We start from the raw sequence: 26,170 nt of genomic DNA on the forward strand, positions 1-26,170 counted from the left end.
AAACAAATTGTAAGATTGATTTTCTTCTTTTAAACTTGAGCAACTTGCAAACCTCAGATGCAAAATGAAATTACGGAACATTAAGGCACTTTTTGTTTGTTCCTACATGTAAGTTTGTAACTCATGTAATATATGAGGTCCTTCCTCATGTTAGATGTGGGTGGTCGTGGTTCCAGGTAACTCCTGTTTCATCTTTTCATAGAAATATGGCATTCTAGAAGTACCAGCATGTCGAGACTCTCTATGGTGGTTCCCTGTTGACGCACAAATACCCAATGCAGTAACATAGATAGATGAGACGACTCTGCAAGGAGTCTTGCGGAGAAATGCTACCGATAAACCTAAATGTTTTTAATAAAATTAACTACTTCATATCAAGGCTAATGGTAATGGAGGAATCTCATCAATGTTGCAAAAATTCGTTTTAGGATTCTTTTAATTTATTTTGGCCATTGGAAATGGGTCTACTGGGTAGCACAATAATGTTTCAGATATACTTCTAAAGGTAACAACCTCAACAGATGAAAGGAACCTTGCTTGGAATCTTAACCTAAGGACTTTTTTTTTCATAATGGATACTTTCCATTCATAAATAGAGAATAGAAAGTTCACATGGACCCGACATAGATTGAAGAACAATAACTGGGAGACACTCTATTATCTATATTACTCCCTTTTAAGGCCCAAGCTGCTAGATAGATCAAGAGCCTCTCCTAATAAAACCAACCTAGCTAGGAACCCAAAAAAACTTAAAGCTAGACAACAATATTTCCAAGTTCTTAAAAAAACAAAAAGACGTTGCACTTCTGCACTCCTAGCTATTCAGAGTCGATCTTGAATGATCACACTTTGATTACCCCCATTGAAAACATGAGCTACCTCAGCATGCACTTCTTTAGCCAATAAGGTAGCAACTTTTTGCTGCAATGAGTTCAGCCTCCTTTGAAGAAGTTGCATTTTTTATTTTTTTTGCTAAAAGGTAATTGTGGCCTGGGAAATATCCAATTTGAGAGCTATGTTCCCTCCATGCCTTTTGACTTTCAACTCATTAATCATTTCTGACGCCAATCCAATTGCTTGATGAGAATTTCTGTTCGAGATGAAACCATATTGTTCCTTTGAAACTATCCGTGTGGCAACTGGAGCCAGTCTTGAAGCTAGGATCTTGGTGATAACTTTATAGGAGAAATTGGAGAGGCAAATAGGTCGGAATTTATTCAACTGGTTTGCATTCCTTTCTTTTGGTATCAAAACTATAAAGTTTGAGTTGAAACTTGAGGGTAGTCCACTCTTAATGAAGAAGTATCTCACAGCTCTGACTACATCTCTTCTAATTATGTTCCAGCAGACTTGATAGAAATGGCCATTGAAATCATCGGGTCCTGGTGTACTATCTGGGCATAGGTTAAAAACTGCTTTTCTAATTTCTTCATGGTTCGGCATCTTTGACATATCCTCATTCTCTTGCTCAGTTACAGTTTGTGGGATGAGCTGTAGGAGACCTTCATCTAAGTCCAGATTCTTTGCTCTGAATTTCTCTGTGTAGTGACTTACAATGAAGCTGTTGATCTCCTCCTGCTCAGTTAGCATACACTACTACAGAATGACACTTATATCACTATTTTTAAGTGTGGTATAAATATATTTACCACTGTTATAGAACCGTGACAATAGGTGGTGTGGTATATAATAATAGCAAAACTGTGGTATATATGTTTAACGGATACTACGGTTTTTCAAAGAACCGTGGTTTGTAATACCCATTATATACCACGGTTGTCAACATAACCGTGGCATATAAGCTATTGAAACCGTGGTTTATATTAGTGTATGTGTTATAATACCGTGGTATATAGTTATACTAAACACTACGGTTTATGCCAAACCGTGGTATATATATATAATAATAATAATAATAATAATAATGCTAGTAACAGTCTTCCACTTAAAAACCGAACTTGCATAACAAAATTTACACAGCTTGCCTACATACAACATTTCCATCTTCCCAACAAATTCCAAAATGTACAATAAACTATCAAACATTGCAAAAAAAGATAATAATAATAATAAAAAAAAAAACTTCCATTAATTTTTTGAGTGCACTAAGAAAACAAACTTCAAATTCCTTTTCATAAATTTAAAAAGTAAGACTCATAAATTAAACTGGAGGGTCCGAACATAGCTAAAACTCATCCTTATTCGCTTCCGGCTGAAACACTCCATTTTCCTGGATGAACTGAATAATATCGAGTCGAACACCGTCAAGTTCATCTTCCGTGTATGTCTCCTTCAGTTCTAAATTTGTTATCTGGATGAGTCAAAGCACAACATGTGGAGTTACTATATAAGAATAGGGCGAAGTCGTTGAGCCAAATAAAGTGTTTGTCAAAACTTTCGAATACCTTATTTTCAAATGATCCAGTTGAACAAGCTTCTACTATTTCCCTCATAAACTTCATTGTATAATACTCACAACATCTGCATCACTTCCTTGATGCTTTTCATCAATCTTATTCAATAACTTAAGTCTACTCTTTGAAGGGATGACTGCAAAAGGAAAATCAGCAGACCAACTCGTGAAGATAATTGCTTATGATTGCAATGATATACCAAAATTGACTAAAATAGGATCTTTGCAACACTCCCACAATTAACAACGGACCAAACTATAATAATCAAGTTTCGGACTGGAAAAGAGATGTAACACAGTAACAATGTTTACTTTGTTTAGTCTTTATCACTGCAACTGGTACACTGAATGACTGAATAAATATGATATGGAGGTGCGTCTAATCATGCTTTCTCCTACACATTATAGTAACTTCCATTTTAAGTTAAAAAGCGGGCCGGGATTAAGAAATCTACATGACTGTCAACTATAAATAAACGATTACTCACTGGTGCCCGATAAAATATTTAAATGCTCTTTAAGTATAGCGCAACGGGACTTGATGATTACTCAAACAGGAAATTACCCTGCATTGGACTATAAGAGCTCGTATTTCTAAATTGGTTTGCATACATTTTACGTGGAATTTTATATTTGTTAACATTCATCTACATCAACTATAGAAATCACTTTCGATTTCTTGGGGTTTTAAATAAAATATTAGCTACTCTTTCCATATTTATATTTGTAAAACTGTAGACAGATGTATAGGATTCAATTTCTTGACATATAAAGAGTGATGCAAGGCACTAATAATGACTAGTCTCGAATTACCATCTAAACTATAATAAGCCTATCGTGAGCTAATAACAAACATATCATGAACAAAAAATAAAATAAGCTTATTCTAGAGAGAGAATACTGTTAAATCACATAAGACAATTCATATTCCAAAAGATTAAAAGACACACGATCTATATAGCAACATAAATTAAAAATACCATTCGGTATGATCAAGGGTGAATCCTAATTCCTAAACTTCCAACACAGACACTACTTAACTTAAAAGAAACTGTCACATCTCTTACAAATTCAAAACAGATCTCTTACCAACAGGGTGCACCTCTTTGCCATGCCTTCTATCGACGATAATTTGTGAGTGGAAGCCTTTGGCGGAAGTCAAAAATCGATTGATCAGCACATACATCTGACTGTTGACCCTACCATAGCACAAGATTAAAGAGAAAAATTAATTTTTCACTCTAGACAAAATCATCACCATACAAAACCAAATGTCAACCTAAACATATCCGTAGTGAACATTCATTGACTCTTTTACATCAAAAGAATTATTTCTCTGCTTTAGAGAAGGATATCCACCAAAATCAAAACCTCCAAATGGTTTCGTTCTAACTGGGTTTTCATCATGTACATAAGTTAAATTCCTAAGTACGGGAGATGGCGATGGGATACCAGGCATACGAGCTATGGCTTGCGCAACAGGAATGTAACATACTGGACATGCTGAAGAAAAAATCAAACAGAAAATTAGTAATAGTAGTAATATGCATCAAATTGAGTGCTTCTGGACATAACAATTTAACAAATAACTTACGTAGTGGACCAATTCGCTTCCTATCGGAGGGAGGTGGAGGGAGGCAAAGTTTTCACATGGATGCTCGGGAGGAAAATTGTTTCCAACTACGGAAGAGATGCGGTTCGATTTTCTGTTCACCACATATTGGCATATTATTTGACAATGAAGAATCACTAGCACTCTTACTATCTTTATCTCCACTATTAAGGGGATGTACGGGATATTTCGATGGGATCTTGACACATTGTATTATTTTGGACATGTAGAAACGATATTATGATGTGAGACATGGCCTTCTGGAGCATCTTCATCTGGAACACGCCAAAAAAAAAAGCCAAATCGTTTCTAAAAACAAATACAAGGATACTAGCAACAGCAAATATCCAAAACTAATTACTATAATAATTGGCTTGTTAAAAATTAGAAAATTTGCATCTCAGACGTGCATTACCTAATCAATAGCTTAAGATAATGGAAATAGGGAGCAATGTACATATGTATGTTACATTAGGACCAACCATTTGTGGCTATACATTCTGATGATGGTAACAACTCAACAAAAAATCAATCTTTCTTATTCCCAAGGGAAAAAAAGTTCTAGATAGAAAGTCTAGATGTTATGATGTTATGCAGTTAACAGGTTTGTGGGTCACATTGCCATATAAGATAACTAAAGTAATGCTCGTGAAATGGTGGTCACATTTCAATCATTTTCAAAATTTGACAGTAATCATGCTATCTGGCTTAGAGTAGTGTAGAGCTATGGGTACTGATGACTTATCCAGTGATCCGTGGATCCATGATAACCTTAGACACCTTGACATAAACAAGTAATAAGTAACTAGTTAATTATGATTCGCTAAAGAAGAAAATTCCAAGACGACTGATCACATGAAAGCTAGCTTATAAATGAAAAGAGTTAATTATGATTCACTAGAAGAGAAAATTTTAAGATGATCAGTAGCATGAAAGCTAGCTTATACACATTGCCTTAAGTCATACCTTAAAGAGCAGACAAAGAGCAACTTAAGAAGATAATGAGAGACAAAAAGATGCACTTTTACTAACTGCGGACAAAAGCGACATGAGAACTACAACAGAAACGACAACCAGGAGAAGCATTCCAACCCTCCTTTGGCCAGCAAATTTACCGATCCATGGAAGAATTTTTTCCTTCTCTCTTGCATTAGATAAAAGCATCTTTGGCGGTTTACACGCAACAACAGGTGTAGTATAGATTGGCAAAACAACACTATTATTCGGCAAATGTTGCAATGATCCATAACTCGAAGCACGCTGACCCAATGACCCTCCAGTCATTGCTCATCATAACGCACACAAGGTTTCTCTTTCATTTCCCCTTTTCCTCCAAAATCAAAACTCAATCACAACAACACCCTTTAACTATTCAAAAATTAAACTAAACCACCCTTCAACAACACCCTTTAACTATTCACAAACTAAAACCCACTTCTCAATTTCAATCCAACTCAATCTTAACAACTTACTTCAATCCCACTAACTCTTTTGATTGAAGTGTATCTCCCCTCGATTCCAACCAATGCAGGAAGGAGATCATCGATCATTAAGAGCTCCTACACAGCAAGTAAAATTTCATTCTGAATGTCCAAAATCGTAGTACAATCGACATTATGAAAATGAGGATTAACAACTTACTTGAACAGAAGCATTGTAACATCCAATGGGACTTTCCGAACCAGGACTGTTATAATAAATGGAAATGTATAAGTACATAAATTTTTTTTACATAATATTATGAGATGATAAAATGAGTTAAACTGTATACCTGAATGTCTCGCTCGAATAGCCTTTATAGTGTGTGTGTTGAGAAGAAGGTTTTATTTCCTGAAACAAATTCTTGTGAGCATCCAGATGATTTTATTATTATTATTATTTTCTTTATGCAAGATAAAATTCAAACCTGGTGAAAACGACCAGTGAGAAATGGTCGTTCTATGTTCCATCGAGGAGTTGAAGGGCACGAAGCAGAATTTTCCATGTGCAAATAAAGATGCTGAACAGCAGTAAATTCGATATAAAACTCAGTACTGCCACCGTGTTAAAAAAACATAAATAAATGGTAATTACGCTAAATTAAATGCTGCAGCGTACACTCAACATTCACTGAAAGAGAGAAAGTGAGGGAAAGCTCTTAACCACTACAGGTCGGCAGAACGGAAAGATGGTACCTTTGTCTAAGATGAAGAAATTGAGATGAACAAACTGCTTCCTTTAGTTCAATTTCATCGAAATTTGGGGAAGATGAACGAAAATGAGGTGGAGTTCGAATAGATCGATAAAAAAAACATGGAGAAAAGATCAGGCAGAGTTAAGAGGGTAGGGTTTCTCTTTGTTGTGTTCTTGAGTTGAGGTCGAGAAGAAATCCAATTCTTTGCAAACAATTCCGAGTTTACGCCTCATCTTGTTGCACATGCCCATCACGTGTGTTATTATCTCACTCCTCCTTGCCGTCACTATGTTTTCTAAATATTTCTAAAAATAAATAAATAAATTATTTGATTTACTGTGACGGCAAAACCCAAATAGTGACGCTATTATGGCGTCACAAATTTTTTGATGTCTATTTGGCGTCACAAAACAGAAAAAGCCCCTGTCACAAAAAAACTGTTATGGTGTAGTGTATTACCTACGGTCAATAATCGTGGGTGAATCAGCAAGGATTCATAACCGTGGCAAAAGATACCGGGCATCCGTGGGCAAAAGTCCATTTTCTTATAGTGTAAGAGTCGTAGAACTATAGAAGTTGTGGGGAGAGACCGAGAGAATAGCGGGAATCCAATTTGAATGAGTTTCGTACTGTGTATTTTTTTTTTCCGCATATTTGACTATTTGGCATAAAGTCATAAACCACGGTAGAAAGTGGAAAATTTATATACCACTGTTTATGTTTAAGGTAGTGGGGATGTGGAGTACTCTCATGCTGAAAAAAAAACTAACCGTGGTATATGGCCCACCTTATCCCACGGTTTTCATGTAACTGTGGCATATACTAGTAAACCAATGACCAAAAAAATTTCCGCCGTGGTATATAAGTATTTCCCACGGTTTTTGGAAGAACCGTGGTATAAACGTTCTTATTGACCGTGGTATATGTGTCATTCTGTAGTAGTGATACCTTGATAATCTTGCAGTTCCTTGATCATAGCTCTTGATTTTCTTATGTTAACAAGGTTGTGGTAGTATTTTGTACTTCTATCAACCTCTTTATCCCATCGAGTTCTTGATCTTTGTTTCTAATACACTGCCTCCTGCTCAAGCAAAGATTCCACCTGTAACTCCTGTTCTGCAATCTCTAAGGCCAGCATCTCATTTTCATCTTGTTCAAATTGTTGTTGCAGGGCTTCCAGAGTTGCAGTCTCTTTGGCGATATTGGTACTGAGCATGCCAAATACATTCTTATTCCAGTGCTTAAGTTTTCTCTTCAGCCTCTTGAGCTTTTGTGCTAGAATGAAGAGAGAGTGTCCTGCTATAGGTGCCTTCCAGTTCTCAGCTCCTCAACCACCTCAAGAAATTCAAGGTGTTAAGTCCACATGTTAAAGAAACGAAAAGGTGCATTCTTGGGCTTAGGAATATAATCAATCCAACAAACCAGAGGGGAGTGATCGGAACAGAATCTACTAAGCACTTTATATTACCATCCAGGAAAAAGAGCAATCCAATTAGAGTTCATGAAAATTCTGTCTATTTTACCTCTTATCCTTCTATTACCTTTCTTCTTGTTCATCCAAGTAAAGTGGAATCCAGTGCTTGACGCTTCTATTAAGTGATTATGACTTACTGCATCTCTAAAATCTGCCATAGATGCATTGGTGGGCTGAAGTCCTCCCTTTTTTTCTGTGCCACTGAGATATGTATTGAAATCTCCCATTACAAGCCATGGGAGATTGTTAGGATTCATGTTGGATAGTTCATGCCATAAGGGTCTCCGTCGAATGTATAACGAGCTGGCATGAACCATTATTATGATCGAACCATTACAGTCGACTGTTAGCTACTAGCTGGAAAATGAAATGAGGGTTGGAGTGGGCATGGATTCCTTCCAAAGCAACCAAATGTTGGGAGTGATTTGGTTATATTGGTTTGTTAGGATAGAACTGCTCAACCCCAAGGACTATATAAAACTAGAAGGAATGAGATTTGGCTGGATTTTAGGTCTGCAATTCCTAAAATGTCGGGATCCCATTCTTTAAAAAGTTTAAGGAGTCTGTTTTGTGTTTTGGCATTGGAGATGCCTCTTGAATTCCAGAAAATGCACCTCATTTATAAAGAAAAGAGGGTTTATTGTGTGCTGAAAAGGTGGTTTCCCTTGTGGCCTTCCTCCTCCCAGTCTTCTTGGGAGTTGGTGGGGTCTTTGATTGATACAAGCTTAGGACGGGGACCGACTTTCTAACTGAGTGCCCAGTATCCTCTTCATCATGTATGTCTCCCCATTGCTCTTTGTCAGGTGGCTTCAAAGGGGACAATTGAGCTTCCTTTAACTTCATGACTTGCAACACTTCCGCTGTCTCATGCTGTAATTTTCCCTGTGTCTTCAGAGATGTTGAACTTGTGCAAGAAGAAGGTGACATTACTCTCATTTCATGTGCCAGAGGCTGTATAGAGTCTAAGGTGTGCGTTGCTGAACCTTGGGCTGTGTGATGTTCTATTTGTTCCTGTCCATCTGAGAAGTTGTGTTCTGAACCATCGTTAAAGGCATCAGAAAATTCCTCATTATCACCGTTGGCGCTCATGGCTCCAGCAACTTGTAGAGAATTTGCATCATGTTGCTCTATTGTACGTGTCTTCCACACTGTCCTCAATCACTATATTCAATTCCTCTTGCTTCCTATTGACCTCGAAGTAGTACTAACTTCCTGTACCTAGGGATGTCCATCTTTCCCGAAACCCGCCCAAAACCCGAACAAAATACCCGCACCGAACCCTATCCGAACCTGACAAAACCCAAACTGAAATACATAGGGTAGGGTTTGGTCATACTCTCTAAACCCAGCCCGACTCGATAATTTAGCCCTAAACCCATTAAAAGGGCTAAAAAACCCAAAATAGAACCCGAACTGAAATCAAACTCCAAATCCGGTTTCAATTGCATACTACTAATCTCATATAAAAGAATGAGTTAGATAAATATTTGGATTATGATCGCATTCATGTTTACAATGATGAGTTATTTAATATATTGGATTCTGAAAAAAAATTATGTCGGGATTTCTAATTTTTTCAGTAATTGCACGTAATCATGTGTCTATACTTCATTCCGAGTCCATCTATTTTTAAATCATATCAAATAATTATGTCCGGATATATGTGATAATTACTTCCAAGTTCATTAGAAGTTTTATTTTGTTTGAAGGATTAGTGGATAGCCGAAGAAAGAATAAAATGTATATATATATTTCAAATAAAGTTTCTTATTGTCTTTTTTTTTTCATTTATACCGGGCTTTATCCTACCCAAAACCTGAACCCGAGCCCGATAGACACTCGAAATATAGGGTTAGGGTAGGGTTTGGTCACACTTCTCAACAAAAGACCCAACCCACTAAAAACCGGTCTGGATTCGGATAACCCGATACCCGTTCAAAACCCAAAAATTCGGATTCAACCCAAGTCGGGTACTCGTTTGGACATCCCTATGGCTGTACCTATATATTTCCTCTAACTAACCTACTCGGCGCTATGTTCTCAAATGTAATGTACGTTATGAGCTGGTGTAGTACATTCCATAGAGACTAATATCAACTATAATGTAATATGTTTCCATAATTTAGACGAACAATATCAATCATTATTAATTGGTTAGAACTTACTTGTAATCATGGAGATATATTCAGTGTCGGTCGTGACATTTTGGTAGCCTAAAGCGATGCAGTAGAATGCGGCCTTACATGCATTAATGTTAGCAATTTTTTCTTTTACTTAAATTATTCAACTTTTGTCTGCCAGAGCATAGATCATATCTCCCGGCACTTATGGATCAAACCACAATGCATATTGACTACAAAACTTAACATAATTATTTGATATTCTTGAATTTGAAAAGAAAAAAATGCTTGATCGAACAGAGAATACGCCTTCTCAAACTTAACAATTAACAATGAAACAAAAGATAATATAATCTAAGAGAGTGAGTGACTTTGTTCTTTAATAGAGGAGATTTTCTTTATTTTTTTTTAAGATAAAAGTTTGGTTTTGTATTTTTTTTATTAGATAAAAATTTTGGTTTTTTGTATTTTTCTTTCTAATAATAATAAGAACACTCTTTCTGTTTGTTTTAATTGTAACGAGCGGTATAACAACTAACAAAACGAGTTTAATAAGTTGGGTACTCGGATTGAAGGAGATCGGGTGTTTTTTTTTTCGTTTCTTTTTTGTAGGTGTTTTTTCCTATAAACATGGGAACTAATAATTAATGGAAAGGTTTCTGTTTTCTGCATATATTAATGTGGCCCTTGATTTTTGTTTTGATTCGGGGCCAAAGCCACCGCCTCATACTCTTTGCAGTTTATTGCCCTTCATAAAATATGGATATTTGGCATTTCAAAGAACTCTAAAACTGATAGAAGACATTTGTTGGTTTCCCTTTCCCTTAACTTTCTTTTATTTTGCTGGATCAAATGGTTTTGTCTGCTTTATCTTAATTTTTTTTGAAAATCTGTCAAGTAAAGTTTTCATAACAGAGGGCATATATAGGTGGATCACCAATTTATTGGGACATCTAACTACTTTAAAGAGAATTATTTGGTGAACAGTAGTTGTTTCCGATTATACTCTTATGGCTTTATCCGGTTTCGATTATTACGGTTATGTTAGAACTGAAGTTTGTAATAACATATGTGAGGGAGGAGTAAAACTGTCCATTTGTACAGTAAAATTCAGACGATTCTCTTTTGATTTATCACACTGCCCCCCAATTTTACAAATAATTACAAAATTGACACTGATGAAAGTTGTATTTTTGTATTGCCCAGCCCAAACCAACTGACCGCACACGTGATGTAGACACGTGGCAATTAGTTAGTCTAAATAGAAACACAACATCTTCATACGCAAAGCCTCGCTGTCCTCCAACTCTTACAAAGTAATAATAATTAGACATTAACAAAATATGTACACAAACGAACAGTTAACTTAACCAAAAATAAAAATCCATTTTGACATACAAAGAGGATTTTATCTTCCAACTCTTCTCCTACTTGCTTGAGTAAGAGAAGATTGCTTGTTCATGCATATTATAGACTTCCACTCTCCTTGCCGTTTGTAGAACAACTGCTTGCTTCTGCCGTCAGTTGTTGCTCTTCCTTTTGCTGCACGCATCAAGAAAGATAAAAACCACATTGACATTAATTTAAATACTGAATGCATATAATTTATCATGAGTTAATATGAGTATAACTTATGACCACATATGAGAAACGACCGGTTGAGACTTGAAACTAGCATGAAGCATCATTATTGATTCCCGATTAAAGGAGTTGAATCCCGAGACCGTACCTCTCAAAAACCAGAAGGTCTGATATCATGTTAAATTGTCAATTTCTCCATAAGCTCGAATTTATGTGAATGGTCAAAATTATTAATATATTAGAGGCTCATATATGTCAACACTCCTCCTCAACGGGACATGCTTAAAATCTACAAGTTGAAGGACTAGACATCTTCACCTGGTAGGAGTTGAATCCAAGACCTCTTAGAAACCAATGGCTCTAATACCATATTAAATTGTCAATTTCTCCATAAACTCGAACTTATGCGAATGATCAATTCTATTAATATATTAGAGGAGGAAACACTCAATTATGTCAATCAACACTCTCGAGACACGCTGGAAATACATAAGTAGAAGGATTAGACATCTTCACGTAGCAGGAGTTGAATCTGAGACCTCTAGAAACCAAAGGCTCTAATACCATGTAAAGAATAACAAAAGAAGAAATGTTGTGTGTTTTTCATTAAAGGTGGTTCTCTATAAATACTAGAGTGGTGCGTACAAGCTAATCAATCTATCTAATCAAGCATTATTAAATAAGGGATCTAGTTTCCTACTCACTTAGGAATATATATGTTTCCTGACTTAGAAGATGCTAAATATCTTTAGCATGTATCCATATCTTCACCCAGGCATTTGTTTTAATGAAAAACAGAGAGCATTTCCTCCTTTGTCATTCTTTACAAAAATCTTCCAACCCATATCATGTATCCTCTCTCTCCCTGGCATGGCTTAAATGAAATTAGCTAGTGCGTAGTTCTAACTCTGATAATGTAATAAAGCTAATTGATTACCAAAAATAAATTAATAGAAACAATCATTATTAATATGTGTTACAGATGTTGAGCTTATCTTTAAATTTCTACTCTTGTTCTTCATCCCTTGGGTCATCACTGCTGTTTCCTGTTGCAGCTGTTTCATTACCAGCTATTTCTTTTTTTTCATCAGAGCTTGCTTTGAGAGTGTTTTCATGATTGACGGCTGGAGCTTCTTTCTTGAAAGTATACCATTTAGCCCAATACAGATAATTAGCGAAGTTAAGCACACTAAGGATCGCTAAGAACCAATAGAAGAGGTTTACATGGCTCTTGTTCATGTCACGACCTTCAAGCCATCCTCTTTTACTTGTAGTTATCTTACTAGTTATCAAGTTAGTGACCTCGACTAAAACCGAGCTCAAGAAGTAGCCAACCGACAGTGAGAGCCAGGCGAAAGAAGTTGAAAGGGATCTCATGCCGGCAGGAGCCTCACTATAGAAAAACTCCATCAGCCCGACAAGAGTGAACATGTCTGCTATTCCAAAGATCGCATAGTGGAAGGAGAGCCAGAAAAGGCTAATACGGTTTCCATGGTTGAGTAGTTCATTCTTCCTTTTCACTTCAATGATTCCTGCTATACCCATTGACATCGCCGAAAGAACGAGCCCAACCCCCACTCTTTGGAGGTGAGTGATGCCACTTGGATGACCAGTAAGCTTTCTAATGATGGGAACAAAGCCAAACTCATAGATGGGAATAAGAATTGACATGAAAGCAAGTGGAATGACCGGAATTGAGGCTGCTGGAACTTCAAATGATCCAATTTTAGTATTCATAAGAATTCCTTGTTGTACAGAGAGAGTTTGCAATTGTGCTAAGCATGTGTTCATGAGGATGGTACTTAGAAGGATTGGCATCATTCTTGTTAGGATCTTTACTTCTTCCACTTGGGTTACTGGGCATACTTTCCATTTTCCTGGCTTCACACCATTAGGAAGAATAGCAGCTTTGTCTAGTAATCTGGGCAAGAAGATTAAATTGATCAATTATTTTAAGAAAAACTCTTCTGTGCAAATTAAGTATTTTTGTAAAACTTTAGTGACCGTAAAATGCCACCTAACCTGAACTGGTCCGTATGCGGGATTTCTTCTTTGCTCAATACAGATTCCTGATCATAAGGCTCATACAGTGCATTTGAGTTTTCTGGTAGCTGTTCGTTTCTGTTCTTAACCATGACCGCTAACACCTGTAAACCATAAAAATTTACAAAGTTCAGCTGGAGACACATGTATTATTTTCCCTAATTATATTCTATTTTGTGTTTGGGGTTCAGAGGAGTAAATAGAAATGAAACCTGGAAAACCCTTAATAAGGCGCTGTCTCCTGGAACTCGAACGCGGAAGAATGGCTTTCCTGAAGCAATAATAATAAGTCCAACGAAGGCACAAAGCATAGAGATGATGAAACCTTTATCCCAGCCTTTATTCGTGCTGACCCACACTATAATTGTAACTCCTATTGTTGCTCCAATAGTTATACTCAGCAAAAACCAATTGAAGAATCTGGCCACGTACATGCGTCCCTTCGGAGTTTTCTGGTCATACTGGTCTGCGCCTAAAGCTGGAATAGAACCTCTTATACCACCTGCTCCCAGTGCTAACAAGAAAATTGATGCGTAAAGCATAAGAGCTTCAAGACCTTTGACACATGCTGAATCTTTGCATGGCTTAGGTTGTAGTTTTTTATAATGAGATTGAATAATCATCAGTAGATATCCCTGAAAATCCAATGCGAAGTTTATGAGTAATTTCCTTAAAATCTAATTCAGTCTTAATTAATCACTTTGAATGCTAGTCAGCAATTACTAGCTAAAGGTGCTTGAAAATATACCAACAATTCAATTACTCCGAAAACAAGACATGTATTAAGCCGGGTCATATATGTATCTGAGATGAACCCTCCAACTAGTGTGAGCATGAAAGCAGCACCCAAGTAGTTTGTTGTGGTAGTTGCAGAGCCCGACAGGTCGAACTGCATGGCAAAGAGGAAATACAAGACCAAACTAGCCATGTTTGCAACGAAACCTATGTTTTCAAGCCCCATCATCACTGAGAATGGAACAAATGAAACATTTAATTTACAACCCCGGCCGTAACTATATACGGTAATACTACTGATTTTGAAACATATATATGCATTAAAAATTTCTACTCTTGGGGGATGTGATGTTGGACATGTACTCACAAAAGATGAATATGGTTGGCTTATGTCCTCCCTGTTTTGAATTCTTCATTGGATGATCAGACGATGCCACTTCATCTGTAGCAGCGCCCTCAACCTTTTCTCCCTATGGTAAAAACCAATTTCAGAAAACTCAAAATGTTAAAGCAATAAAGCTAGCTAGCAGAGGAAATAAATTAAACTATACATCCAAAGCCAGTCCATGACACTATGGCAAGTAAAAACCAGATTCAATCGATGCCTTTCTGCAACTAAAGATATATATGCTTGGTAGTGGGTAGAAACTCCCATTCCAATGTATAGGTGTGCCTGAAATTTAATACATGACATTTTACATGGAAGTGCGTGGCATTGGCATGGTATGCAATTCTGTTCCGGGGTTACTCCGGTCATATGTGTTTGAGAATTGCGAGAATGCAAACTCGGGCAAATACTGTCACAGGTGGTTCATTTTCCACCAAATTAACAATATATATAAGTTGGTTTACACCATATATATGTTTTTTTGCTATAAACATGAAGAACACGTACTGAACACAACATAAATAGTTGGGATATGTTCCTCGCGAGTTCTGACTTTACCATGAGCAAATAGCGCGCAAACTGGTGGTGAAGTAAGAGACTGATTGAGGATTCGAGGAAGAAATGAAAAGATGGAAGGAGTTACTTGTATATGTTGTATGTGTAATATAATTACTTGTATAATCACTATATTTATATATATAGTTGTACCAAAAATCAAAGACGAAATATCTGATACGTTAATGTTACTGCAATAGATGCGAATACGCATATTTGTTAGTGAAGTAATACAAAATCAGACACCCTTCGGACTTGGGCCATGCAGATTTCCATATCATACGAGCACAAAACGACTGATCGACCGGCCTTGTACCAATGATAAAGCAGTCTCTCCTAAACATCAATCACACTCACACGATTGAACAAAACAAAAATGCTAACAACAATGTTATGGAATGAGACTAAATATAAACAATATGTCTAACACTAATAAAAAACATAGAGTGATTTTTTGCTCCCAGCGATATTGCTCCAAGGCCTCCAAGCGGACTCTAGAGCCAACCACCTGTCAGTAAAATAAGAATGCCAGATAGCCAAAAACCATCGAAAATCTTGATTTCCTATTTTATCCCTATAAAAGTATAAAATGAAAAATGAAAAAGAGAAAAAGTGCGGCTATGGGCTTCTCACCTCCTCATTTTTTTCCAGAGGAAACAGCATTGTTCACTGTTTTGAGTAAACACTACAAATTTTAATTTAGTAAAAAATATATATGATATCAATATCACAATTACCAAACTGAATCAAGGTTTGACTTTAGTTGTGAATGAGCAGAACTTGATGAATACAAGGTAGAGCCAAACTAACTTCAATGGCGGAATCACGTACTCAGGTGGAGAAGATGAAGAAAAATTCTATTTTTATTTTGATATAAGGTAAGGGACAAATTAGGAAGTTGGAAATAAAGTTGAGTTTATCGCTCTGTTGGGTTTCTAGTTATGATGGACAGGTGGTTGGCTATAGAGTCCCCTTGGAGGCCTTGGAGCAATATCGCTGGGAGCAAAAAATCACTCAAAAACATATGACAACACAAATACAATCATCTAACTACTTTAAATAGCGCACCCCCACCTACAATTTTATTTTATTTTTTATTTTATTTATTTTATTTTATTTTTTAAGTGGAAATTTTATTGAAACTGATAAGGAATTTTACAAATAATTAGGACAAGCGTGCAACAAGCTGTGCCGCAAGTCTTTTCTGAATAGCAAATCCTATTCTTCTAAAAACAAACTCGTTAGAACCCAAATAATCATAACGTTTCGTCCATCACTTTTCTCAAGTCTCTTGAGAAGCTCAACGGACTATTGTTCCAGAAAACCAAAAGTGTCGAAACTAAACGGAATGAAACAATCTTTTAGTTAGCCGTCTTCTTCATACTTCTTCATGCTTCTCCATCTTCCATCTTCGCCATTTCTCTTAGTTGCTTCACCCACCTCAAAGACTCCATTCCCAAGCCCTACCAGCGGAGAGGCTCGGGATTACATCAACACATGCATGTCTCCCCTCGGACCATTTGTAGACCAATACATCGCGGGCGAAGTGTAGATCTTCCCTCATTCGGATCGGTGAGAAAAATTCACGGGAGCCTCCTTCTTCACATGTACCCGACCCTCCAAAATGCATCACATAAAAATATCTCGACATGGTCATGTCGATATTTGAAACCTGAAAAATGTCGACGATGTACTGCATGGTCCCCGAAAGCATCTAGTCTATTCTTTTTGCAAACAGGGCATAGACCACCATCAGAGTACAAAGGAATCATGAGACGATACCGGAGAATAGAACAATACTCCACCGGCGACATACGCTGTCCAAGTCCCTCCATCGGAATAGCAAGTAGAAAATCCTTTGCGTGTTCTGACTGCATTTTTTTTTTTTTTTTTTTCTTCATACGTAGTTTTTTCATTTTTCGCCAAACACTATTATTACAACCCATGCCACAGTCCATCTGAAATTTCGACAATTTCATCGAAAATTCCGAACAAATTTTCACACTATTATTACAACCCATGCCACAGCCTATACCATCTAAAATTTCGACAATTCCATCTAAAATTTCGACAATTTCATCAAAAATTCCAGACAAATTTTCAGATTTTTTTTTATCTCGACAAATTTAACATATTTAGTGGGATAGGTAGCATAAAATAATGATCGATTTTTTAATGATCAATTCAAATTTGAATTTTGGAATCGGAGTTTTTTATTAACCCGATTGATTTCGGTTTCGGATAAATAGCATAAAATAAGTGTGAAAAACAATAGGCGCATCACGCATGCCAGAATAAAATTCACGCTCATCGAGCGTGCCCAGAATAGTAATATTACTAAAATGTGAGATTATTCTGTGTTTTTCACAAGCACCACTATCGTGTGATAGAGATTAACATGTACTCAAATTATTACTGATAAATCACCTCATAAAGCACACATATATTTCAAATCTTTGGTTAGTACGTACGTAACAATACTTGGTGATTGGTGATGAAAGAATAAAATAGTTGTTATTTTGTTCAATGAAGTCTGTCCTAACTAATTTTGGGCAGTCTGCCTTGTAAATGTGGTCATGTTGTGGAAAAAAAAACCAAAAGGGTATTTCAAGTCCGCGGCACATTTAAGTTAATACACAGTTTGTACAGTGAAATTGTAAGTAAATTTTCTGTTTGAATTAGGACCCCGGTATTAACATCCCTATAAATGGGACTAGCACCCCTTTGACCAATTCAAAGGTACTAGCATCCCTCCATTAATCACATAAAAAACACTGACGGCAAACACTTACCGAGAGAACGCACAATCTACGGCATCAGGTTGCCGCGAGATCCTATATTCCACGGAAGGTGGTTGCCGTGGGTCTTTTTTTCTTTTAATTTTTTTTTTAATAGCCACCATAAAAAAAAAAAAAAAATAGTTGCCACGAAATGATTGTGTTTACTAAAATGGAGTCTTTGTTTGTGTTAATTATCAAAACTTTTGTTCATTAATTTGATCACAAAATTTTCTTATAGCATATGAAAATATTTGCCGCGAGATAGCAAAATTATGGCTCGATTGTACATTTTTTTTGTTATGGTTTTGGTATTGTTTTTGGAATATATAAAGAAACTTTAAAGAAGAAAATGATGTATTCATATGTCGTGTGTGTTTAATACGCAAAATTTGAAGTGAAAAAAAATCAAAAAACACAAAAAAAAAAATGTCGTGGCAACTGCCTGCCATGGGATATAGGATCTTGTGGCAACCCGATGACGTGGATTGTGCAATCTCGCGGTAACTGCCTGCCGTGGGATATGAGATCTCGCGGCAATCCGAAGCCGTAGAACTATGGGCATGTGGGGTGTAAAAGGACATATAAGGAATAACCATTATTGTTTTACTTTTTGTCAGAGGGGTGTTAGTCCCATTTATGGGGGTGCCAATACCGCGCCTCTTGAATTATACCATAGTTTCATCAAATCCTAGCAAACAGACTAAGATCATCTTCAATGGCGGGTAGAACCTAAATTGCACCAACTTGAATCATCAAATTGTTCAAACATTTCAAGGGTAGTGCAACTTCAGCCAATTCCGGTTAAATCTTAGAAAACTCACACGTGCCACTTTATTAACCACGTGACCCGGCCCCTTCATCATGAAGATCATTCTCAAAAAAAATTATAATATTTGGATATATCTAACTATCTAAAAATTAGTGTTCATTTTTAAACTTTCCATCTAACGGTCTATAACTTTTGTGAGCATATTATAAGGTTAGACTTTTTTGAATGAGCTGAATTTTTGTGAGCATATTCTCCATGGTGGGGAGATAATATCTACAAAAATTCAACTCTTAATTCAACTTTTAAGTCCATGATTTTGTTTGGATTCTTTTATAATGTGGCTAGAATGTGGCTATAGTGAATGTGGGGTCTAATGAACAGTAAATTGGTGTATGCTCCAGGGGCAATTTGGTCATTTCACACTTTTTTAATATTTTATTATTTTTTTTGTTTTTTGCAAGGATAGAATAGTACTTTCACCATTTGTTAAATTATTTTAAAAATTAGTAAGTCCCACATGTAACGGTGGGGCCCTGTGTTGTTGATGTTGACATTCGTTTTTGTTGCTTTGTGAATAAGTGTTCTGCTTTACCACACCACTTTTTTTTTTTTTTTTTTTTTTTGTAAAATTTACAATCGAAGTGAAATTACTATTTTACCTTCATGTGCAAACCTTTTTTCCCAACACATGAGCGTACACCTTCATTTAATTACGATAAGATACATTTTGAAATATTATTTTATTGGGAAACTGAAAGCAATGATTCACATAAAAGTGAGATTATAATATTATCTTATAATGTTGCTTTTGTTTGTGTAAAGTCCTGAATTATTATTAAGGGTATTTTTGTAAATTTCATAATAAATCTAAGGTCATTTATGTAAATTGGTCGTCGGGTTTATATTTCAAACGTACGTAACTTGCTGAAAATTAACTCCGACTCCTAAGCCCCGTTAGATAAGCAAATCTTATACGAAAATTTGACCAAAAATGGCGGTTAAGCGTTTTTGCGTAAGGCGCGGCACGAAGTTAACAAACTTACACGTATGATTGGGTCATCACTATAGCATGCGGTGAGATAGAATAAAGAAGATTAAATTTAGCGGGATGAGCCGGAAAAATAATTACGACGCGACGTCAAACGAGTTGGCGGTTAGGAGTGTGAGGACCTTAAGCCTAATTGTAATATATTGGGCTTGGGCCTAAATATATCGGCCCAACTAGAGAAAAAACGAAATCGCGAAATAAAAAAAAAAAAAAAAAAAAAAAAAAAAATCGCACCTCTTCTTCCCCAATTCGCAATACTGAAAACCTAGGAGAGAGAAAACTTCCTCCTCCCAAATTCAACCGATTCAACCCTCAATTCTTCACCCTACAACCTAGAAACACTAAACTGAAGTGAGAGAATTCGAAATCTCTCGGGAATTCGAGCATACCGAAGCCAAATCGCGGCGGCAGTTGGGTTAGTTCCTCTCTAATCGATTCAAACCAAGAATTAGAACACCCAATCCTTAGAAACTATAAAACCAAGTGTGCAGCTTCGAAAATTGAGTTGAATTTCAGCGTAGTTCCGCGAAAGGTAAGTTGAATTCGTTTCAATTAATAGTTAACTTCAATTCGATTTCTTGAGGGTGTGATGCTGTAACTGATTGTATTGGGGGTGTTGAAGGTCGGTAGTAGCAGTTGGAAGAGCTGGAGTGGAGTGAAACAGTGGTGGAGCCGAAAATTCTTGGAGTTGCGTCGGGTTTTCGCGAAAGGTTAGTGAATTTCGCCTACAAATCGATAGTGTAAACTCGATTTCGAGTTCATTAGTGGTATTGGAAAGAAAAATGATAATAATAATTGGAATTGGTTGTTGAATGTCGGCAGTAGCTGGTTTGGAGAGGAGTGAGTTGAGCGATATCGGTGGAGCAGCAAGCTAGGAGCGATTTTGGTTGCTGATTCGGTAAGAATTTTAAATATTCAATGTATTTTAGAGCATTGATGCTAGTTCACACTTGTTTAAGATCATGGCGAGTATCGAGTGAGTGAGAAAGACACCCACTTAGTATTATTGGATTAAATGTGAATTGAAGAGTGGAATTTGTTGTAGTTGGAGTTGGGAAAAAAATCGTAATAGTTAGTAAGATTGATAGATATGATTGGCGTTGACGTGCGGTCCTACGTTGGTCAGAAAATGACTAAAGCCCTGTCGAGTAATGCTTGATGAAATGGCCTCAGAGCTCTGATTAACGGTAGTTAGATGGAAATTTAACCGAAAACAAAATTTTAACGTTGAGAAAGAATTGGGTTTTGATGCTATCTACAAAACCAAATCCTTAGCGTCGAGATTCTTTTCGACGTTCGTAGATAAGAATTTTCTCGTTAGTTTGATAAACTCTAACGACCGGCGTATACATCTGATGTTATAGGAGTGATCTCGAGTGAATTTGATTAAGTGGGCTTGATTCGGTTAAGTGGGCTTGAGGAGAACGGAGCTTGCTAAGGTAGGAACCTACATACCAGTATATAGCCTGCTTATTTTCATGCATGATTTGAATTGTTTAACTAGGAAATAGATAGTTGTGTATCAACCATGCATGTATATATGATATTCATGTTTTGTATTGTATTTCCTCGCTATAAACTATATATATAGATAGCTTTCGCGTGAAATGGGTTTCTTGTAAAATCGGGGTAGCGAGGGATTGTTTTCTTTGTTAAAAGTGAAAAACTGGTTTTGGGGAAAAGTTCAAGCGTCTCTCTTGTCTCGATGGGAGGAGAGAGATGGATTTTGTAATGCTGAGGGAAGGATTTCCGGTTGTTTGTAACTAGGTGGGAGGTTCTGGATTGTTCCCGGGATGGTTGTGTTATTTACGATGATTCGCCATTTGGGAATCATCGGTTGTTATTTACTATGACTGGCCCGTTTGGGAGTCATAGGTTGTTCTACTCGATTTCGGGAAATCCAAGAACTCACACCTATATAATCAACAGTTTTAAAAGAAAAACTAGATATGTAACTAGAGTATTTGAAAACAATCGGTAATAATCAGTATATATATATATATATATATATATATATATATATATATATATATATATTACTATGTTTATCACGAGGGGATTTAGAAAAGGAACCGTGAATTTCTATAAAGAAGGAACTGTTGTGCATTTCAGGAGACGGTTAATTTCTAGGATTCCAACTGTGGTGTACACCTTCGAGGTGGTGGGCCACCTTTAAAGGGATGCATCACCGGATGTAGTCCGGGAATTCCTTTTCTACTTTTCTAGATAACCATGCTTTCATGCGTGTCACGTTGTATGGTGATTAGCTTGTGTGGGGTTACATGTTACCTCGATGAGGTTTAGGCGAGCGAGTGAGAGTTTAGTCCACTCGGATGTGTCGGGATCCCGAAAGTATCTGCGGTCGTCGAACGGTTGACCACCGTAAGTTAGGTGACAGCCCGTATGGGGTCGTGGTCACTGTGGCCCCCCCGAGCCCTAAAAGCTTTGGGGATTTTGTGTGTGTGAACGAACACAACAACGGCATTTCGACTCCTCCCCCGGTAAAATCGGAAAACAACGGTGCATGGTTCACACCTTTGAAAATCTTGAACCGAGATTGCCCTCGTGGATGGGCCGAAAGTACCGTCATTACCTCACCATTCTAATAGGATGCGTGCCACAATAGTTGTATGATGCTTGTAAAAAACTCTATTTTGTATATCAATGAAGCATGTCGAGATGATTTCTGCTAGTTAGTGATGTATATATACATAGTCACAATATTTGAATACTATTATATAAACCCTGCATGTTTTAAATGTTTTCTATAAGTAAACTATTTATTGGTTATGTGTGTTTCTACTGGGCATCGTTGTTGCTCATCCTACTTAACATTTCAGACGAGCCAGTTGCGGAGGAGGCTTTTCCTAACCCTAGCGATGAGGGTTATGGGGATTTGGGAGGATTCCCTTATGCTTGACGAGGACGGAGTCAAGTTCCTATTTTGGGTGGTATAGAGATAGTTTAGCCATTTTGGTTGTATATATAGAGAGCTCCGCTCCTTTTGATGTATTTATTTGATGTATTTGAGTAGCAGTTAGACTTAAACAGTGGGTGGATGTATATAATGTTGTTTAGAAGGTTGGGTTACATATATATGTTTGTTGGAAGGTTGTAGTTTAGGATTTCCAGGTTCATGACAGGTTATGACAGGTTTATGACAGGTTTTAGGGTTTACGAATGTCGATCAAACAAAGGAAACTCTGCCGAAATTTCGGTAGAAATCGGGATAGGTGTCGGCCTCGAGATTCATTCCATGTCCTCGGGATGTGTGTTGGGTCTCGGGGCGTGACAGTTTGGTCCACAATTATGTTGATTTTAAATAAAGGTTGTATGAAAAGCCACACAATCATATTCTACAAACGTCTAGGAGTCTCAACTCTCAACGTCTAGTTTGGGTATTGTTGAATATTGTCAAATTGCTCACTCTATACTGAAAAAATTTTACTCAATAATTGGTTATGGCATTATGGGATAATCAATAAAGAAATAACTCATAATTAGCTGAAATTTGGCAAGTATTGTTATGAAATATGTGGGCCTCATGTGGATGCCCACCATTGAGTCCATATGAAACACTTCCTCATATGTTTCTATTCACGTAACATTTGTATCTTGAAGAGAATGAAGGTTACTAAGTTATATATATATAAATATAACCTCCTCTTATTCACAACTAACTTTTTGGTAAGCCTGTTTTTAAACGAGATCAATAACTCATTGGTGTGGGGCGGGGGTTCGAACCCCAAACCTCTGGTATCATCACCCAGAGATTTTACCAAATTTACTAGTTGGCACCTACATTCATTCACAATTAACTCACATCAATAAGATTTCTCTCTCCCTCTCTCATTGTTCTTCTATTTTGTTAGCGTAGGATTAATTCTCTCTAAAACTAATTAATTGTAACAAGTACCATATTATTACTATATATTATAGAAAAATCTGGGGGTCGATGAACAGTAAATTCTACGTTCGCCCCAGGGGCATTTTTGTCATTTTATGATTTTTTTACTTTTTTTTCATTTTTTTATGATTTAAGTCCCTAATTAGCTTTCTATAAACTACTATACATTCCCTATTCTTTATGGTAATTACTGGACAGTCCTATACTTTACGACAACTATATAACAGTCTCTACATTTTGTCCAAATTAAAGATTAGTCTCTATATTTTATCTAAATTACAAAAAAGTCCTTATACTTTTCTATCCCAATGTAAATTACAAAAGTGCCCTATACTGAAAATTACAAAATTGCCTCTGTGCACTATTTTTTTTAGTAGGATATTGCCATTGGGCTTTATACATACGTATTATGTATCCCATTTTTCTCTTTCCTAATTTAAACGAATAGCTACTAATATTTTGAAATGTATCTTATTGTAATTAAATGGAGGCATACGCTCCTTTGTTGGGAAAAAAGTTTGCACATGAGGGTAAAATAGTAATTTTACTTCAATGGAGAACTACACAGCCATTTGAGTCTATATCCTACATGTGATTTTCTATAATCTACTATTCTTTGCACTTGCAGTATATATTCTCTTATATTGTTTTGGTTTGTGGTGATGCAGATTACATAGAAGCTTTAAGCAACTTATTTAACAATATAATTATGTGCACAAGATTTAGAAGTGCTACTATTTTTAGCTTCCAGGATTTCCAGTTGGCCATTTATTCATGCATTGTAGCATTTGTGATGTAATGTGGTGTTGTTGAATACTTTAAATGTAATTTCCAATTCATTTTATCAATTTATATAAGTGCATTGCCACCAATTATGGTTCCGAAAAGAAATAAGAAAGACTAGCTAGCGAGTTAGGTGTAAAGTAACTACAGATTAATAATAAATACTTAAACAAGGGTATTATGCTTTTGTTAAGCAGTATAGTTGGATATGAAAGTTGATGAAATATTTGTACTAGCCCATCAACAACAGTTGGCTCATATCCAATATTCCAATGTAATGGAACAGCTCTAGGCTGTGTTTTCAAGGAAATGGCTTTGCCCATAGTACCAATATAAGATTGTGTTGCCCATTGTAATAGATCGAGCCCATTGCAATAAGCTTTGACAATAGCATAAGTACTGCTCATGCATGGCATCCTTTTGTAGTTGGAATAACTTAAGTATTACACATAATATGTTGAAATCCAACAAAGTGACACTTCAAACATTGGGTTATACTCGAGTAAACCAAACCAAATAACAAAAAACTACTCATTGTAATAGACAAAGTCATTTATGCATTATGATCGAGAAATAAAATATGTAAAATAATAAACTTTTCTTTTCTTTATTCTAATTCAGTTATAGAGATTATCATATTAGAACTATTTTATGTGTTTTCGCTTTGAAAATTCTTCAATTCTCTAATTTAACGGGGTTATAAATCTAACAAAAAGATAGTGGAACTCCATTCTCAACCAAGATTACACCATTTAAAATAAAACACAAGCGATACGATCGAGGTTTAAAAAAGAGTAAAAACTAAATGCATCCAAAACCAAAAAACCTCACTCGATGCCGTCCACAAGCAAATTATAAATGTTCTTTGTTTGTTTGTACAAGTCTTTTTTACACAGGCCAGATTTTTCACGGATCTCTGTCTCTATGTTTCTCTCATGCAAACACTCAAATTGGAAAGGTCATTGAACTCAAAATTTAACCATTGAAACGATTTTATTTGAATATATTTTACAACCACTCATTTTTTTTTCCTTAATTTACATTTTAATTCATAACAGAATATGTTTATTTCACATTTTTCACAAAAAAATTATTTAGTCCATAGTTTTAAATTATTTACTTAAATTACATAAACGACACCCATTCATTCAGAGCATTCTGTGTAAGAATAGATGAATGTAGGGAGATAGTGTTCATAGATTGAGACTTGAGAGTAGCGACATGGTTGTTTGGTAAAACCAGTAAGAGAGCTCATTAACGAGGAGTGTGATTTTTTTTCCTTCTAAAGAGCGTGAATGCGTGATACATACAAGAGAACTGAGGTTATTGTTGATGGTGGAGACTATTACCCTGAACATTATACAAACTACAAAGTTATATAAGGCTTATATATGCACCCAAATTTGTAGGAGCTTCATTATAAATCATAAATAAAAAAGTTTATGTTTAAATCTAATAGATCCTAATTTGGTTTGTTTTGATCAGGTTTCTTATTAGTTTTTCTTTAAGTTGTTGATTACTATGTCTTCAGATCGAGCATGTACTTAACTTTCAAACAACGAGAAATGCCTGAAGATTGGATCACAAGAAACATAAGAGGTGTTTTTGTAATAGTTGAAGGCCTCCACTAATTGGCTTCCAACGTAACCTTCAACTCTAGATACCACTGAGAACTCAAATTCCAAGAGTACTTGGCTAACCAAGGAGACTGAAGAAGTCGGACTTGGAAGATAATCATAGTGGCTACCACTCAAAACCAATTTATTCAACTATCAGTGTGAATGTGTTT

The 26,170-nt window shown here is 36.2% G+C and overlaps 2 protein-coding genes and 1 long non-coding RNA gene across 5 annotated transcripts; 1 reads left to right on the plus strand and 2 right to left on the minus strand.

Annotated features, from left to right (window-relative positions):
* Positions 1-5,127: 5,127 nt before the first annotated feature.
* Positions 5,128-6,372, minus strand: LOC147516698 (gamma-tubulin complex component 2-like). Of its 2 annotated transcripts, none has more exons than XM_086594615.1 (5): positions 6,200-6,372; positions 5,932-6,024; positions 5,797-5,855; positions 5,667-5,712; positions 5,128-5,584 (listed from the first exon to the last, which is right to left on the minus strand). In XM_086594615.1, exons 2-5 carry the CDS (start codon positions 6,007-6,009, stop codon positions 5,486-5,488), a joined length of 282 nt encoding a protein of 93 aa, XP_086450741.1. In that variant the 5' UTR covers positions 6,010-6,024; positions 6,200-6,372; the 3' UTR covers positions 5,128-5,485. The 2 variants fall into 2 exon arrangements, with proteins under 2 accessions (XP_086450741.1, XP_086450740.1); XM_086594614.1 differs by having other exon boundaries at positions 5,132-5,584; positions 5,932-6,058; positions 6,200-6,370.
* Positions 6,373-12,288: 5,916 nt separating this feature from the next.
* LOC147516699 (protein NRT1/ PTR FAMILY 4.5-like) lies at positions 12,289-15,227 on the minus strand. Of its 2 annotated transcripts, none has more exons than XM_086589182.1 (6): positions 15,098-15,227; positions 14,519-14,621; positions 14,165-14,382; positions 13,629-14,051; positions 13,396-13,520; positions 12,289-13,294 (listed from the first exon to the last, which is right to left on the minus strand). In XM_086589182.1, the coding sequence occupies exons 1-6, from the start codon at positions 15,098-15,100 to the stop codon at positions 12,379-12,381; spliced, it is 1,788 nt and encodes a 595-aa protein (XP_086445308.1). In that variant the 5' UTR covers positions 15,101-15,227; the 3' UTR covers positions 12,289-12,378. The 2 variants fall into 2 exon arrangements, with proteins under 2 accessions (XP_086445308.1, XP_086445307.1); XM_086589181.1 differs by having other exon boundaries at positions 15,047-15,185.
* Positions 15,228-20,425: 5,198 nt separating this feature from the next.
* On the plus strand, positions 20,426-22,980 carry LOC147516700 (uncharacterized). Its single transcript, XR_015213722.1, has 3 exons — positions 20,426-20,589; positions 21,056-21,130; positions 22,532-22,980. It is a non-coding gene; the product is annotated as an uncharacterized LOC147516700 (long non-coding RNA).
* The last annotated feature ends 3,190 nt before the right edge of the window (positions 22,981-26,170 follow it).

This window comes from Coptis chinensis, chromosome 2, assembly GCF_015680905.1.
Source record: "Coptis chinensis isolate HL-2020 chromosome 2, ASM1568090v1, whole genome shotgun sequence".
Lineage (NCBI taxonomy): Eukaryota > Viridiplantae > Streptophyta > Magnoliopsida > Ranunculales > Ranunculaceae > Coptis > Coptis chinensis.